General features: G+C 48.9%; 1 protein-coding gene across 3 annotated transcripts in view; it reads left to right on the forward strand.

The window, feature by feature from the left end:
• The window catches only part of LIMK2 (LIM domain kinase 2), a 64,914-nt gene that overhangs the window by 47,289 nt on the left and 2,220 nt on the right, over nt 1–15,405 (forward strand). For all 3 annotated transcript variants that reach the window (XM_012763966.3, XM_012763967.3, XM_075996705.1), the window contains 10 exons: nt 817–922; nt 1,275–1,471; nt 3,182–3,368; nt 4,200–4,286; nt 5,373–5,504; nt 5,723–5,779; nt 7,265–7,330; nt 11,303–11,477; nt 12,406–12,461; nt 13,520–13,677. In XM_012763966.3, the coding sequence (XP_012619420.1) occupies nt 817–922; nt 1,275–1,471; nt 3,182–3,368; nt 4,200–4,286; nt 5,373–5,504; nt 5,723–5,779; nt 7,265–7,330; nt 11,303–11,477; nt 12,406–12,461; nt 13,520–13,677 (1,221 nt within the window). The remainder of the gene's footprint in view (nt 1–816; nt 923–1,274; nt 1,472–3,181; nt 3,369–4,199; nt 4,287–5,372; nt 5,505–5,722; nt 5,780–7,264; nt 7,331–11,302; nt 11,478–12,405; nt 12,462–13,519; nt 13,678–15,405) is intronic.

A 15,405-nucleotide genomic window follows, 5' to 3' on the forward strand; every position in this document is an offset into this window, starting at 1 on the left:
GTGAATGAATGGAAGAAGGAGAAGAAAATGGGGCTCGTGGCCCAAAAGAGGTTGAGACCCCATCCTAGGTTCAGGCCAGAGACTAGATGGGGGAAGAGTCTGTGTCCCTCTAATACCAGGAATGACATACTTGTAGCTGTTGATCCTGTAAATATTGATTGTGCTCCTGCTGTGTACTGGACAGTAGGCCTCTGCTTGTACTGTAGGTGAGAGGAACTAGGGTTGAGGAAGTCAAGAGGAGGTGAGGTCTACTCCACAGCCTCATTAGATGAAGAGAAGAGGGAATTGTGAGACCAGAAAGAAGCATGTCTCCAGAGGTGGGAGTCTGTAGTTTTATCTGATATAGATTGAGTGGTTGGGAGTAGCCAGAGAAGGGGCTGTTAAGCATGGATGGGATTATGAAGATCCAGCAGATCCACTGTGGGGCTTAAGCAGCAAGGTGATGTGACCAGGTTAGCACTTTAGAAGGATCACTGGTGTGGAGCTGGGGTGAGAGGGGAAAGCCTAGTGGTATACAGACCAGTTAGAAAGCTGTTGCAGTGATCCCCATGAGAGATGTTGGTAACTATTGTGATGGAGAGAAGGCAGGATTCTCGGGGGTGGCGGCAGGGGATGAGGGAACTCCAGGTAGGGAAGATGATGTCCACATTTCTGTCTTAGGCCACTGGGTGAGTGGTGACGCCCTGGGGCATCCTGGGAAGGTGTTGCCTTTCTATGTAGGGGCCTGAGGCCTCGTGAGCTTTCCCCACACAAGCAAAATTGATCAAGTGGGTTTTTAGGATGCCTTCACCCTGTCCCAATTCTTGTCTGGCCCAGGGTCAACAGATTGCACATCAGTCCCAACAACCGCAACGCCATCCACCCTGGGGACCGCGTCCTAGAGATCAATGGGACTCCCGTCCGTACACTCCGAGTGGAGGAGGTAGAGTGTGTGTCCGGTCTTGTGGGGGTGGGACATGGAACAGACCCTCTGGGAGATCAGGTTATGGCCTTTACTGTTTCCCATCCCCACCCCATCTCTTTGTCTTGGCACTGAGCCTGTGACCACTGGTGACCTGTGTCAGCCTAGCAGGTTCCCAGGGCAGCAGGGATGGCCTGACAGGTGGGAGAGCTGACAGGATGCCAGGCAGAGGGCACTCTGAGGCCACTGGCAGCTGGAGGCCACCATTAGCCAAGTTGAGCACTGTGCACACTGTGCTTAGATCATCTGAGTTGGCGGTGGGTGGCCTGGGATGGGGCAGCCTGTGGGAAGCTTATACTACTCTTGGTCACAGGTGGAAGATGCCATTAACCAGACAAGCCAGACACTTCAGCTGTTGATTGAACATGACCCTGTCTCTCAGCGCCTGGACCAGCTGCGGCTGGATGCCCGGCTCTCTCCCCACATGCAGAATGCTGGACACTCCCACACCCTCTGCACCTTGGACACCAAGGAGAATCTGGAGGGGACGCTGAGGAGACGCTCCCTGAGGTGCTTCCTCCCATACCGGCCCTGTTTTGTCCCATATCTGTCCCTCACAGGCTGAGTTGGCTTTCAGGGACCAGCAGAGTTAGGAAGGGACCTGGCCAGGGACAGGCCACAAGAATTGTACTGACCCAGCCAACCCTGTGGGGCATCACAGTTCATAGCCAGAGTCTGTGCAAACCCAGCTGTCTGCCAGGTTTCCTGAGAAACCAGAGGGTCAGGCTGAGCTCCTGAGCTGGACAGGAGGTGGTGATGGTGGACCCTGAGGGCAGTTTGGCCTGTGGAGAAAGCATGGGACTCATGTCCTGGAGTCAGAGCACAGATGGGATTGAATGAATATGTGTAAGGACTTTGAAAACAATAAAGCAAGAGATGAATGAAAGTTGTTTTCAACTTAAGGGACCAACGACCCCAGACCTTAGACTCTTCCAGGTTCATGGGGAGGGAGCAAGTCACCTCGAGTGCAAGTCTCAAGGAGGGAGACTTGCAGGAGTCAGGAACATGGGCTGGCAGGCAGAAATACCCACACCAGGGCTTCAGGCTGCACCCCGTCCCTTCACAGATCACTTCCTCCCTTCGAGTCTGTTTCTGCATCTGTGGAGTTGTAAGATAAAGGTGGCTGTCTCACCAATTATGTAAGGATTGAACATGGATAAGGACACGTTGTACAGTGCTGGCATAGGGTCAGCATTCAGTAATGTGAAGTGGTGGTAGGATCGCTAGGAATCAGGTTCCCTGTCCACCCTCCTGACCAAACAGACTAAATCAGTCAGGGCCCTCCCCACGGGTTGCTCCCATGGCTTTTGGCAGCCTCCTGGCTTTGGTCAGCATGATTGAGTTAATGGAGGCAGGGCACCAGAGGGCAGAGAAGGGCTGGAAATGCATGGCCTAGAACGGGGACAATGTAGGGTGGCCAGAGAACCTCTGAGAGTTCTGTAGGGCCATGCAGAAGAAGCCAACCTTTTGTGCTCTGGTGGGCACAGTCGGCTGGACCAGATCAAAAAGCAATGGCAAGCAAGCCTGTGGGGCAGGACAGTCCGAGAACCCCCCCAACCGTCTCTGGATAGCCCGTGTAAAACAGGAACATGTACACCACAGAGTGTGCAGTTGCAGCTCACCACAGTGCTGTGGACTTCAACCTTCTTGTCCTTTCTTCAGGAAACCAAAGTAACAGTCATCAGCTATTACCATTACTGGCTACATTTGAAAACATAAATATCGTGGCTTTATTGCTATAAAATTCAGATGTGCTTATTATCTGAAAATTTAGGAAATAGGGACAGGTACAAAAATATGCAATATATAATCCAAAATCCCATCTGCTCATTTCTTTTTTTTTTTTTTGCTGGCAGTATGCTATCATTCTAACCCAGTTAGTACCTTAAATTGTGCAGATGTAGGAGATTGTGGATTACCATCTATGGTGCTGTCACACTGAACATTATAAGCTAGTAGAATCTAGTTAATTATTCCAGGTGGAAAGTACTCAGAGTCCCTACTTTGAATGTTCCCACTATGCTTAAGTAATCCTCTGAAGGCTGTAGCCCCAAAATAGCACATCTGCCTGATGTAAGAGCCTCTGTCCCCCAGTAATAGCATCCGAACTACAGGCACTGGAATGGATGGGTGCCCCAGAGGTTCCTGCCTCCAGGGTTTCATGGCCGGTAGTCTCTGAGGACTACCTTGTTCCTACCCCCTGTCTTTCCTTATCCTCAGGCGCAGTAACAGCATCTCCAAGTCCCCTGGCCCCAGCTCCCCAAAGGAGCCTCTGCTGCTCAGTCGTGACATCAGTCGCTCGGAATCCCTCCGTTGTTCCAGCAGCTACTCACAGCAGATCTTCCGGCCCTGTGACCTGATCCACGGAGAGGTCCTTGGGAAGGGCTTCTTTGGGCAGGCCATCAAGGTAAGCAGAGGCAGCACCCACACCTCTCTCTTACTTTCTTTCTGGGAGTTGTCACATGGCCTCACCACACACCCTGCAGGACACCAGGCCGGCCTCCTTCCTGACTGCAGGTGATGGTGTGAGGGGTGCCCCCCCATCCCCCACCCAGCCCGCCAAGGCAGCGTTACTGTGACAGTGAACTTGTGGACCTGGAGACCCAGGTTGGGGTGAGCTGTACCATGGCCTTCCTGTCCCCAGTCAGTGAGTGTGTGTTAGGCTCCCACAGGCCTCAGTGCTGGGCATTGGGCAAGGAGCACACGGGGGAATGGCTCCTGCCTCCCTAATGAACCGTCTGGGGACTAACCTCTCTCTCTTTCTCTCCTCCTCCTCCTCTGCTGAGAGCTGGGAGGGGGGGTCAGGTAAGCTGTGTGTCTCAGCCTGCTCGACAGTGGGGCTGGAGAGCTCACCCCTGATCCACCCAGCTCCCTGGTGCATGTCTGTGGCACTGACCTTCCTGCTCCCAGACTTCTTTTCACCCAAGGGACTCACTCCTATGCCACATGACCAGAGCCCCTGCTTGGCTTGGCAGTGTCCCATCCTGCCTCCTTCCCCACTTCCCTTTTCTGGATTCTCACCTCTCCTCTGCGCATGCCCAGCTGTCCAGGAAAGAGGGTATGCTTCCCTCTGAGTCCCCTTTTGCCCATGTTGCATCTTCTACACATGAACTCTGTTGGTCTGATCTGGCTCAGCTTGTTCTCCAAGGGATAGGAGGGCCAGTTGCATAGAATTTCACAAACAGTTTTTCAGAACTGCCTCTGGTCTCGGCCCCATTAACAGTCACTCTCCCTGTAGGTGACACACAAAGCCACAGGCAAGGTGATGGTCATGAAGGAATTAATTCGATGTGATGAGGAGACTCAGAAGACTTTCCTGACAGAGGTAAGAAGGTGGAGATGGGGAGTTTGGTGACTCTGTTGCAAGAAGGAAGACCTTACAAATGATAGTTTCAAGAGGAAACTTACTTTGGAATCAGTCTCAAAGACTAAGCAGAAATGAGTGCTAGGGGAACATCCCCACCACCTCTAATAAATTACAGCATAATTATTTGTTCAAGGAGCACTTATTAAAAAAGACAGCATAGGCCCGGCGCAGTGGCTTACGCCTGTAATCCTAGCACTCTGGGAAGCCGAGGCGGGCAGATTGCTCGAGGTCAGGAATTCGAAACCAGCCTGAGCAAGGGCGAGACCCCGTCTCTACTATATAAATAGAAAGAAATTAATTGGCCAACTAATATATATAGAAAAAATTAGCCGGGCATGGTGGCGCATGCCTGTAGTTCCAGCTACTCGGGAGGCTGAGGCAGGAGGATCGCTTGAGCCCAGGAGTTTGAGGTTGCTGTGAGCTAGGCTGATGCCACAGCACTCACTCTAGCCTGGGCAACAAAGCGAGACTCTGTCTCAAAAAAAAAAAATAAAAATAAAAAAAATAAAAAAGACAGCATAAACTGGGTACAAGGGCTACAATAACAAACAAGATGTGGTTCATAGGAGCTCTCAGATTATGGGGATGATGGACATGAAAATAGACCAATTTAGTACAACTCTGTGTTATAACCACCTGAACACCCTGCTAAGGGAACCTAGTATTGGGGCTCCCAAAGCACTGACACCCTTGAGCATTTGCCCAGTTTTCACCACCCCTCCCAAATTACTCCCTGGAGCAACTTCAGTTGGCTACACCTATGGTCCAGGTGCTGTCCCTCCAGACCTCTGGGGCCCTCCCACTCCCATTTCCACAGCACATTCCTAGAAAGGCAGGATCCTGAGGGTGAGGCCAAGGAGGCCATCCCTATCCATATGGTGGTGGTCTTCCCTCATCCTGATCTTAATGCCTTGCCATGTCACATAGGATGGAGGAGGTAGGACATGCAGGTAACACTTGTCAAGCAGACTCCCTGGAGGGAAGTTGTGAGGAAGACACAGAGGGAAGTTAACCACCTACCTTCCTTGGCTTCCTCCACTGCAGGTGAAAGTGATGCGCAGCCTGGACCATCCCAATGTGCTCAAGTTCATTGGTGTGCTGTACAAGGACAAGAAGCTGAACCTGCTGACAGAGTACATTGAGGGGGGCACGCTGAAGGACTTTCTGCGTAGTATGGTAAGCATACCACCGCATAGTCACTAAGTAGGTTGTCAGTGGAACACCCTGGAACTTTGAAGGCCAGAGGGGCCCTGCTTTGCCCCCAAAGGACCATTCTGGGCGGAACTGGGCACAGACAGGGAGACTGCGCTGGAAGGCCAGGCTGACCCATGGGTTCTGGACCACAAGTGGGACAGGGCCCAACAGCCTCTGACAAGCATTCCGCCATCCTGCAGGACCCGTTCCCCTGGCAGCAGAAGGTCACATTTGCCAAAGGCATCGCTTCTGGAATGGTGAGTCCTGCCAACAACCCTACCAGTAGGGAGAGAGTGGGGAGAGCTGCAAGGGTTGTGGGCTGCGCTGGAAGGCAGAGACCCCATCCTTGGCATCTTGTGTGGGTCACTCAGCTATTTACTGAGTTTCTCTCTGTGCCAATGAAATTGCCTCCAGCTGACTGTTTTGTGACCAGGGCTGTGCTTTTTCAAAAATGAGTTTGGTATGGTCAGGAAGTTGGCATGGAGTGGGGAGTCTCTGGACAGGGGACTCACAACATTTCATGTTTCTGAATTAAGGTAGGGTCTGTGGGAACAGGAGAGAAAGAGGCAGGGGAGAGGCAGAGTGGAGAGACTGGCAATGAGGGAACAGGAGTTGGGGGAGTAGGTGTTGGGGTGACTTGAGGTGCCTTGAAGAATGGTGGTGTAACATACCAGACATTTGGGGGGGGGTGGCAGTGATGGTTGGGGTATAGGTTTGGGAAAGACTAGCATTGGTGCCTGCTGGGACCGAGGTGTTAGCAGAACCTCCCAGCATTGCCTGGGCAGGAAACTGGCTCCTGGAGGCTGGAGCTAGGGGATAGGCTGGCAGTCACCTAGTTTTGCAGATAAGGGGCAGCTGGAGCTGTGGACAGAAAAGGCATCCACATGTTTGGTGGGGTTCCACATGTGAAAAGGAGATGGCTTTAAGAAGGGCCAACACTGAGGAAGCTGGAAGGAAAACCCAGGCACTCAGGAGTCTTAGAGCAGGTAGCACAAGAGAGGCATGGGCAGCCTTTGTGGAGGGGATCTGCAGGCAGGCAGGTCAGAACTATACCAGTTCAGGAAGAGCTCTCTAGGTGTGTGAGCAGCTCCAGGAGCCTAAGTGATAGAAGCAGTATTGCAGGGACTAGAGCACAGGGAGTGGTTTCTTTCACATTTGCAAGGGAAGAGAAAGAGAAAGAAAGGAAGTAGCTCCCAAGAATGACAAGAGCCAGAGGTGCAGGCCTAGAGAGGCGGAATAGCAAATAGAAACCTGTTTAGTAGCATATGGGTAGGAAGAAGGAGAGGTTACAGTTTAGACAGTGAGGAAGATGGATTTTGGCAGGCAAATGTCAGGAAAACAGCTGGCAAGACCAGAAGGAAGTCACTTCTTCCCTATCACAGGTAGGAAGGATCCAAGGTGGCCTAAGCTGAAACTAGGGGAAGGAGAGGAGGTGCACCTAGACACAATTCCACCTCCTCTTAATGGCAGCCTTTGAAATCATTGGTTGAACAAAATCCTTTGGTGAACAAAAGGATGGGCAGGAGGTGGCAGCAGGGATGGAGGGAAAGCCTAGGCAGCTTTTGGCTTTCTGTTGGCTTTGGAAGAGAGAGTGGCTGTGGGAGGGCCCAGGTCCTGTTGTCTAGGTTCTGAAGCTGGTGGGCATGGCCTGGGAGAAGAGCAGGTTCTATGGCCCCCAATTCCACAGTCAGGATCCAGTTGGTTTACTGGCCCTTTAGCCTCAGCTTGTGCTTCTGTTCCAGGCCTATTTACACTCCATGTGCATCATCCACCGGGACCTGAACTCGCACAACTGCCTCATCAAGTTGGTACGTCCCACTGCTCTGGCCTGGCCTCCCCAGTGCCAGCCCTCCTGTCTTCCTTGTCACAAAGGAGGCTGACTGTTCCTTCTTGCTTCAGGACTGAGGTGTCACTTATTCTGTCTTACCCTTCCTGCTGCCTCCTATCCCCTCCTCTGTCTTTTGGAAGCTCCTAGACACAATTCCACCTCCTCTCAGTAGCAGCCTTTGAAATCATTTGTTTAGAAGGGATTTCAGAAGTTCCTTAATGGTATATAGAGCCCTGTTGCCTTACCTGGTTTTGCCCCATAATAGTCATGTAAAGCAGCCCATTGCTGACCCCACTTTACAGCGGTGGCATCTGAAGCCTCAGCCTGAGGCCACAGAGCTAATAAATTTACAGGAACCGGTTTGAGACGTTCTTCCCACAGCCCCTCAGCTGTGGTCATTACAGTGTCATTTCCCTGCTGACTTGCAGTCTGCCTTCCTGGGTATCCACCAGCTGGCCCCGGCCTTGCCCTCTAGACCTGCGGTCCCCAACCCCCAGGCCGAGGACTGGTACCAGTCCATGGCTTGTTAGGAACTGGGCCACCCAGAAGGAGGTGAGTGGCGGTGAACTTCGTCTGTATTTACAGCTGCTCCCTATCACTCATATCACCACTGCCTGAGCTCCGCCTCCTGTCAGATTAGCAGTGGCATTAGGTTTTCATAGTGCAAACTGCACATGAGGGATCTAGGTTGCATGTTCCTTACGAGAATCTCATGTCTGATGACCTGAGGCGGTGATGCTAGCACTGGGGAGCGGCTGCAAATACAGATGCAGAGAGGTTTGACAACACAGAGACCACAATAGATCAATTCTTGCAGACTCATCTAAACCCTATCAGTGAGTGGTGACTGACAAGCTGCATCTGGTGGCAAGCTTTATAGTGGCAAGTGAGTTAATGTACTTCAGTTGTAAAGCTGCATCTGGTGGCAGACTTTACAGCAGCAAGTGAGTTGATTTAATTCAATTGTACAGCCACATCTGGTGGCAGGCTTTCAGTCAGAATCTGACAGTTATTTTAGTCCACGCGTGACCTGGCCATTATTTTATTTACCGCTTCTGTCCGTGCCTCTTTTCCTGCACTGCGCACTTGTCTCAGTCACAGTTTTGGTAAGCCCACATGCTAACTCTAGCAAAAATGAGTAAAAAAACAAACATGGCTGGAGAGCTTGTTTGAAAAGGCAGAAAGACCCAATGATGAGACAGCAGAAGACTCTGAGACTGCCAACAAAATGGAAGCTGTATTTAAAAAGAAAATACGAAGAGTCCTACTTAAATTATGGGTTCATTGCAACAGGTGATTCACATTCTCCAAACCTGCTTTATATAATACGTGGCGACTGGCTATCCAACAAGCCATGGAACCTTCACCACCTGGAGACCAAGCACCCTGTATTAAAAGACAAGCCGTTGGAGTTTTTCAAAAGAAAAAAACGAACACAGGCCGGGCTCGGTGGCTCACGCCTGTAATCCTAGCACTCTGGGAGGCCGAGGCGGGCGGATTGCTCAAGGTCAGGAGTTCAAAACCAGCCTGAGCGAGACCCCGTCTCTACCATAAAAATAGAAAGAAATTAATTGGCCAACTAATATATATAATATAAAAATCAGCCGGGCATGGTGGCTCGTGCCTGTAGTCCCAGCTACTCGGGAGGGTGAGGCAGGAGGATCGCTTGAGCCCAGGAGTTTGAGGTTGCTGTGAGCTAGGCTGACGCCATGGCACTCACTCTAGCCTGGGCAAGAAAGCGAGACTCTGTCTCAAAAAAAAAAAAAAAAAAACGAACACAAAGAACGGAAACACTTATTGAAGGCCACCACTTCATCAAATGTGTCTGCACTGAGAGCATCATTAGTGGCTAACCGCATTGCTAAAACTAAGAAGCCCTTTACAACTGGTGAAGAGTTGATCCTGCCTGCTGCTACGGACATTTGCTGTGAACTTTTAGGAGAGGCTGCGGTTCAAAAGGTGACACGTGTTCCTCTTTTGGCTAGCACCACAACTAGACAAATTGATGATATAGCAGAGGATATTGAGGCACAATTGTTAGGATTAATGAGTCACCATGGTACTCAATCCAGGTTGACGAGTCTACCAATGTTGACAACAAGGCAACAATGCTCGTTTTTGTGCGATATATTTTTCAGGAGGATGTGCGTGAGAATATGTTATGTGCACTTTTGTTGCCAACCAACACCACAGCTGCAGAACTATTCAAGTCTTTGATCACACATCAGGAAAACTGAATTGTTCATTTTGTATTGCTATATGCACAGACGGAGCAGCTGCCATGACTGGACAGCTTTCTGGTTTCACTACTCGGGTCAGGGAGGTCACTTCTGAATGTGAGTCTGTGCACTGTGTCATCCATAGAGAAATGCTGGCTAGCTGAAAAATGTCACCTGAGCTAAACACATTTTGTAGGATGTGATTTAAATTATCAACCACGTTAAAGTACGTGCCCTTAAGTCATGTCTGTTTGTGCAGCTCTGTGAGGAAATGGACACAGAGCATACATGTCTTCTCTTATACACAGAAGTGAGATGGCTTTCTAAAGATAGATCACTGGCGAGAGTTTTTAAGAGAGCTGCTCCAGAGATTTCTTTTAGAAAAACAGTAACCACTGGCAGCACATTTCAGTAACACAGAATGGGTCACAAAATGTGCTTACTTGTGTGACATATTCAACCTGCTCAACAAACTCAATCTCACTTCAGGGGAGAACGACAACTGTGTTCAAGTCGGCAGATAAAGTGACTGCATTCAAAGCCAAACTGGAATTATGGGGTTGACAAGTGAACAATGGAATTTTTTGACATGTTTCAAACATTAGTAGAGATTTTGAAAGAGACTAAACCAGGGCCTTCTTTCTCCCAGCTGGTGCATGATCACCTACCTCAGCTTTCAAAAGAGTTTGAATGTAACAGGGAAGGAATGGATCTGTGACCCATTTATGAATAAGCCAGGTGAACTTTGTGCTAGAAGAGGATCAACTGCTTGAGATCAAAAATGACGGTGGCCTTAAAAGTATGTTTGAGACAACTTCAAATCTCCGTATGTTCTGGATTAAAGTCAAGGTAGAATATCCTGAGATTGCCACAAAAGCACTGAAAAGCCTGCTTCCATTTCCAACATCCTATCTTTGTGAAGTAGGGTTTTCTGCAGTGACAGCAACCAGAACAAGATTACAGAGTACAGTGGACATAAGCAACACACTTTGAGTGTCACTGTCTCCCATCACCCCCAGATGGGATTGTCTAGTTGCAGGAAAAACAAGCTCAGGGCTCCCACTGAATCTGCATTATGGTGAGTTGTATAATTATTTCATTATGTATTTCAGTATAATAATAATAGAAATAAAGTGCACAATAAATGTAATGTGCTTGAATCATCCTGAAACCATTCTCCCGCCCCCAGTCCGTGGAAAAATTGCCATCCATGAAACTGGTCCTTGGTGCCAAAAAGGTTGAGGACCGCTGCTCTAGACCAATACCAGGCAAACTTAATCCCTTTTCCACATGACTGCCCTATAGCTATTCAAAGAGCTTTTCTCCTCCAAGTTACTCACTGGCTGCCTCCACCTTGTCTTTTTCTGTCTTATCCTGCTTCTAGCCACTACCTCATATCTTTTTAGGAGAAAGGCAGGACAGGGAAAAAACAAAACAAAAGAAAATCCCTGGTCCCACCTCTGAGTTCCACTCTCTGGGTCCTGGAACCTCAGGGCTCCAGTGGCTCTGCCATGCCCCCCTCGTGGGCTGGGGAATCTGTCGTATGCGGATACCAGACTATTAGAAACACAAACGCCAGGCACATATACCGGGTAGAGCTTTTTGCTGTGACTCTCCTTTGTTCTGTGCACCTTTTCTTCCCTTCTCAATGGCTTCTCTTGCCTATGCCTGCACCTGAGAGCCAGGTTTGAGAACATCCCCACCAGGTCCTGACCTGGCCCTTGTCCCACCAGGACAAGACTGTGGTGGTGGCAGACTTTGGGCTGTCGCGGCTCATAGTGGAAGAGAGGAAGAGGCCCCCACTGGAGAAGGCCACCACCAAGAAACGTACCTTGCGCAAGAACGACCGCAAGAAGCGATACACAGTGGTGGGAAACCCCTACTGGATGGCCCCTGAGATGCTGAATGGTGAGTCCTGAAGCCCTGGAGGGGACACCCCCAGAGAGAGGACACCTTGCAGGCTACATCTTGCTGCAGAGCCCTGAGAGCTCTAGGGGAGGCCTGTAAAGAGTAAGGGCCAGAGACCCAGAGCTGAGGGCTGGGTGAATTTTTAATAAATTCCTTCCCACCTGAGCTCAGGGCTTGGAACTGGTCAGTGTCCCATCCTGGACATAGGGTGAGGTATCACGGTGGCTTTTGTGCCCCAAGAGTAGCTGAGCACTCAGCCTGTTTAACTTTAGCCTTTTCTTCCCTCTCCTTGCTGAGAACTGAAGTGTGGTGCCCCCTGGTGGATAATGGTCAAACCAGCCAGAAATGCTGGCTGGTATCCTTGAAACATACAGCATTCTGAGGCCTTAGAAATTATCTGATACAACCCTTTTTGGAATCCAGGGCCCAGAGAAGTTCAGTGGCTTGCTTAGGAGCACACATCTGACTAATGGCAGAGCCTAGATGAACCCTGGTTCAGTTCTCTTCATCTATAGTCCAAGGGTCCTCAAACTTTTTAAACAGGGGGCCAGTTCACTGTCCCTCCGACTGTTGGAGAGTGCAGCGCACATTCCACACATGCGCACTGAGTCGGCTACTAAGCAGGACAGACAGCGGTGGCAAAAACACCCAGCAGGCTGGATAAATGTCCCTGGCGGGCCGCAGTTTGAAGACCCCTGATATCATAAGGTTCATCCTGGGCAGTGTTGTGTTCTCTTTCCAAGGCAGGCCACCCAGGGCAGAATGAAGATGATCTTCAGGTGGTACCTGTCCAGGGCAGCCTTTGGAACATCTCCACAGAACTGATTATAGCCCTGGTTCTTGGCTGTGGCTTGGCTAGTCCCCAGACCCAGTGCAGAGCCAGGTGAGGGGTGGAAATTTAACAGTCTGCTCTCCTGTGTTCCCCAAGGAAAGAGCTACGATGAGACGGTGGATGTCTTCTCTTTTGGGATCGTCCTCTGTGAGGTGAGCTGTGGCACAGAGCCCTCGCAGAACTGGGGCGTCTCCTCCTGGGGGATGAACAGCTTGCCATAAAATCAACACAGGCGTAGGGTTCTTCAGTTTATAATGCATCTTTACATCTTTGCCACGTTTGCATCTCACTGGTTTCATGAGAAAGACTGAGCAGATTTGTTTAGGTGAGGCAACTGAGGGTCAGAAAGGGGCAGTGGCTTGCTCTTGGTCCCATGATCAGTGAGGGGCAGGTGAGACTTAGAATCCCAGTAGGAAAGGCAAGATAATGTTCCTGTGGCTGGCTGTCTAGCTCTTAGGCCAAATGTAACCCTTCCAAGTTCCCTCTTCCCCCTCCCCCAGGCCCTGGCGATGTCTCCACCTTAAGACCAAGAGGTAGAAGTAGCCACTCCAGGAAGTGCCAGCCCCGTGCTAGGCACCACGTGGTACAGAGTGAGTCTTGGAAAGATTCCTGCCTTTAGGAGCTTAGCGGTTGGACAGCAGCATAGCTCAGTATATCTTGAGACTCAAACACACACGTATTCAAAGCATTCTGTAGTTTTTACAAAGTTGTGAGTAGTAGAGGAGAAGAGAGATAAGGAATGGTTAGAATAACGAAGGAAGGTTTTTTTAAAATTGTTTTCTTTAATATCAATTGAACATCTGTATACAAAGCACTAGGCCAGTGCCAAAGGGTTTCAGACATGAATCAGGTCTAGCACATTGCCTTACAGAGCCTTAACTCTGGCAGAGGACACACTATGAGGGGACACAGGCAGGTGGGGCAGGGTGGGCTGAGTGGAAGCTGCCAGCCTCCAAAGGCCAATTCGGAGCTGTTCCAGTTAGGCCCCTTCTAAATCCTGCTCAGTAACTGGACTCTAATTTGAGAGACAGGTTTGGATTATCAAGATTTAGAGAGATGCAGGTGAGGGACAGCTCTCTAACCTAGGTGTTTACCACTCCATCTTCTGCCCATCCTACTTGTCCATGCACCAGCATCCCTTCCCCCTCCCCACCCCCATGGGTCTGTGGCCTCCATAGTCCTTCCTAAACACCTGTCTTTTCACCTGCAGATCATTGGGCAGGTGTATGCAGATCCTGATTGCCTGCCCCGAACACTGGACTTTGGCCTCAACGTGAAGCTTTTCTGGGAGAAGTTTGTCCCCACAGACTGCCCCCCAGCTTTCTTCCCCCTGGCCACCATCTGCTGCAAACTGGAGCCTGAGAGCAGGTTGGTATCCCGCCCCTTTCTCCAGCTCTCAGGATGGCTTGCTCCAGCCTTAGGCCAACCTAGAGCCCTTCCCAAGCACAGGGGTGGCAAAAGCTGTAAGTTTAAGAATGTGGCTGTCAACCCTTGAAGCCACCCAACAAATCTGACATGCCTGGTTGGAGGGGAAGGAGATGAAGTCATAGTAGCAAGTGAGCTGGATAGGACACAGAGACACAGCCATTAAAAATCAGTCTAAAAGAAGAAAATTCACCCAAACCATTCTAACACAATAGATGTATTCATCTTTCCATATTCTCATCCGTGTTCACACTTACACATTTTTCTCATAGTAGATAGATAAAAGTTTTGTGTTTTGCCCTGTACTTCCTGTGTTACTACCCATTCTTCCTATTTATCATTGATGTTGACACCATGAAATTCTATTAGGAGATTGTCTGAACTTATTATAACATACATATTGTAGATGTTCAGGTTTTTCCTGTTCCTCTTTACAATAAGTATTAACTATATTGAACAACTTTATGCATTTAGCTTATTTCTCCTTCAAATAATTTTTTTTAATTACCTTTATTCTTCTCAAGTGATAACTTTAATTATTACTAAAGTTACCCTAGGTCTTTTCAAGTTTGTACATTAAAAAATTAGAATCTTTGTGTTTCTTTCTGCTGTCAAAAGTCACGTTTCTTTTAAAAAACAAGTTCAAACATTACCAAAATATATAGCATAGGAAGTATAAGTGTTCTGTAATCTTCCCTAACCAATATGCCCCTCAATATTTTCCTCATCCCAACTCTACCTTCCCAGGATAACTCGTTGGCACATAATCTTTATTTTAAAATGTTTTAAGGTCCACTTAGAGGTCCACTTTAGAGTTGAAATTTTCTAGTGGGAGAATCTATTGCAGGCCAAAGGATCTTAATCCTTAATAACACCAATGTAAGAGCTTGAGGAAAAAATTAGGAAGCTGTACAATATTTGTTTGCTAATAATCCCTTCTCAGTCATTCTCAATGTCTGTGTTTCATTCAAAAAATACAGTATTGAGTGCCTATTGTGTGCCTAGGTACTGTTCTAAGTGCTTGAGTTACAGAAGTGAACAAAACAAAGCTGCCTGCTCTCATGGAGCATACTTTCTAGCAAGGAGAGATAATAAACAATAGATACAATAAATTATATTGATATTACAAGGTGACAAATGCTATGGAAAAACAAGAGTCAAACCCAATAAAGAGGACCGTTTAGAGTACAAGTTGCAATTTTAAGTATGGTGGTGAGAGTAGGCCTTACTAAGGTGACATGACATTTAAGCATAAACATGAAGGAGGAGGAAAGGAGTAAGCCTGGGCCATCTTAGGATTCCAGGATAGTCAAGCCATTTCCATGGCATTGGGAGCCTTGGGAAAAACTGCTGAATTCAGGAAATGCCCTTTCCTGGGGAGATGCACTGGTGTGGAGATAGCAAGTCTGAGGATTGGAAAGGATCTTTAAAAAGGCACTTAGTCCAACCCTACCTTTGATAATTGCATTTTGCCTAAGATGTGGGAGGGGCCTCTTTTCTCTGGACTTGTGTTTTCTAAGCTACCACTTCCAGCCAGGCCATCCTTCTCACAGTGTTATCTTTAATCTTTTTTTTTTTTTTTTTTTTTTTTTGAGACAGAGCCTCGCTTTGTTGCCCGGGCTAGAGTGAGTGCCATGGCGTCAGCCTAGCCCATAGCAACCTCAAACTCCT

The sequence above is a fragment of the Microcebus murinus genome, chromosome 22 (genome assembly GCF_040939455.1).
Source record: "Microcebus murinus isolate Inina chromosome 22, M.murinus_Inina_mat1.0, whole genome shotgun sequence".
NCBI classification, from domain to species: domain Eukaryota; kingdom Metazoa; phylum Chordata; class Mammalia; order Primates; family Cheirogaleidae; genus Microcebus; species Microcebus murinus.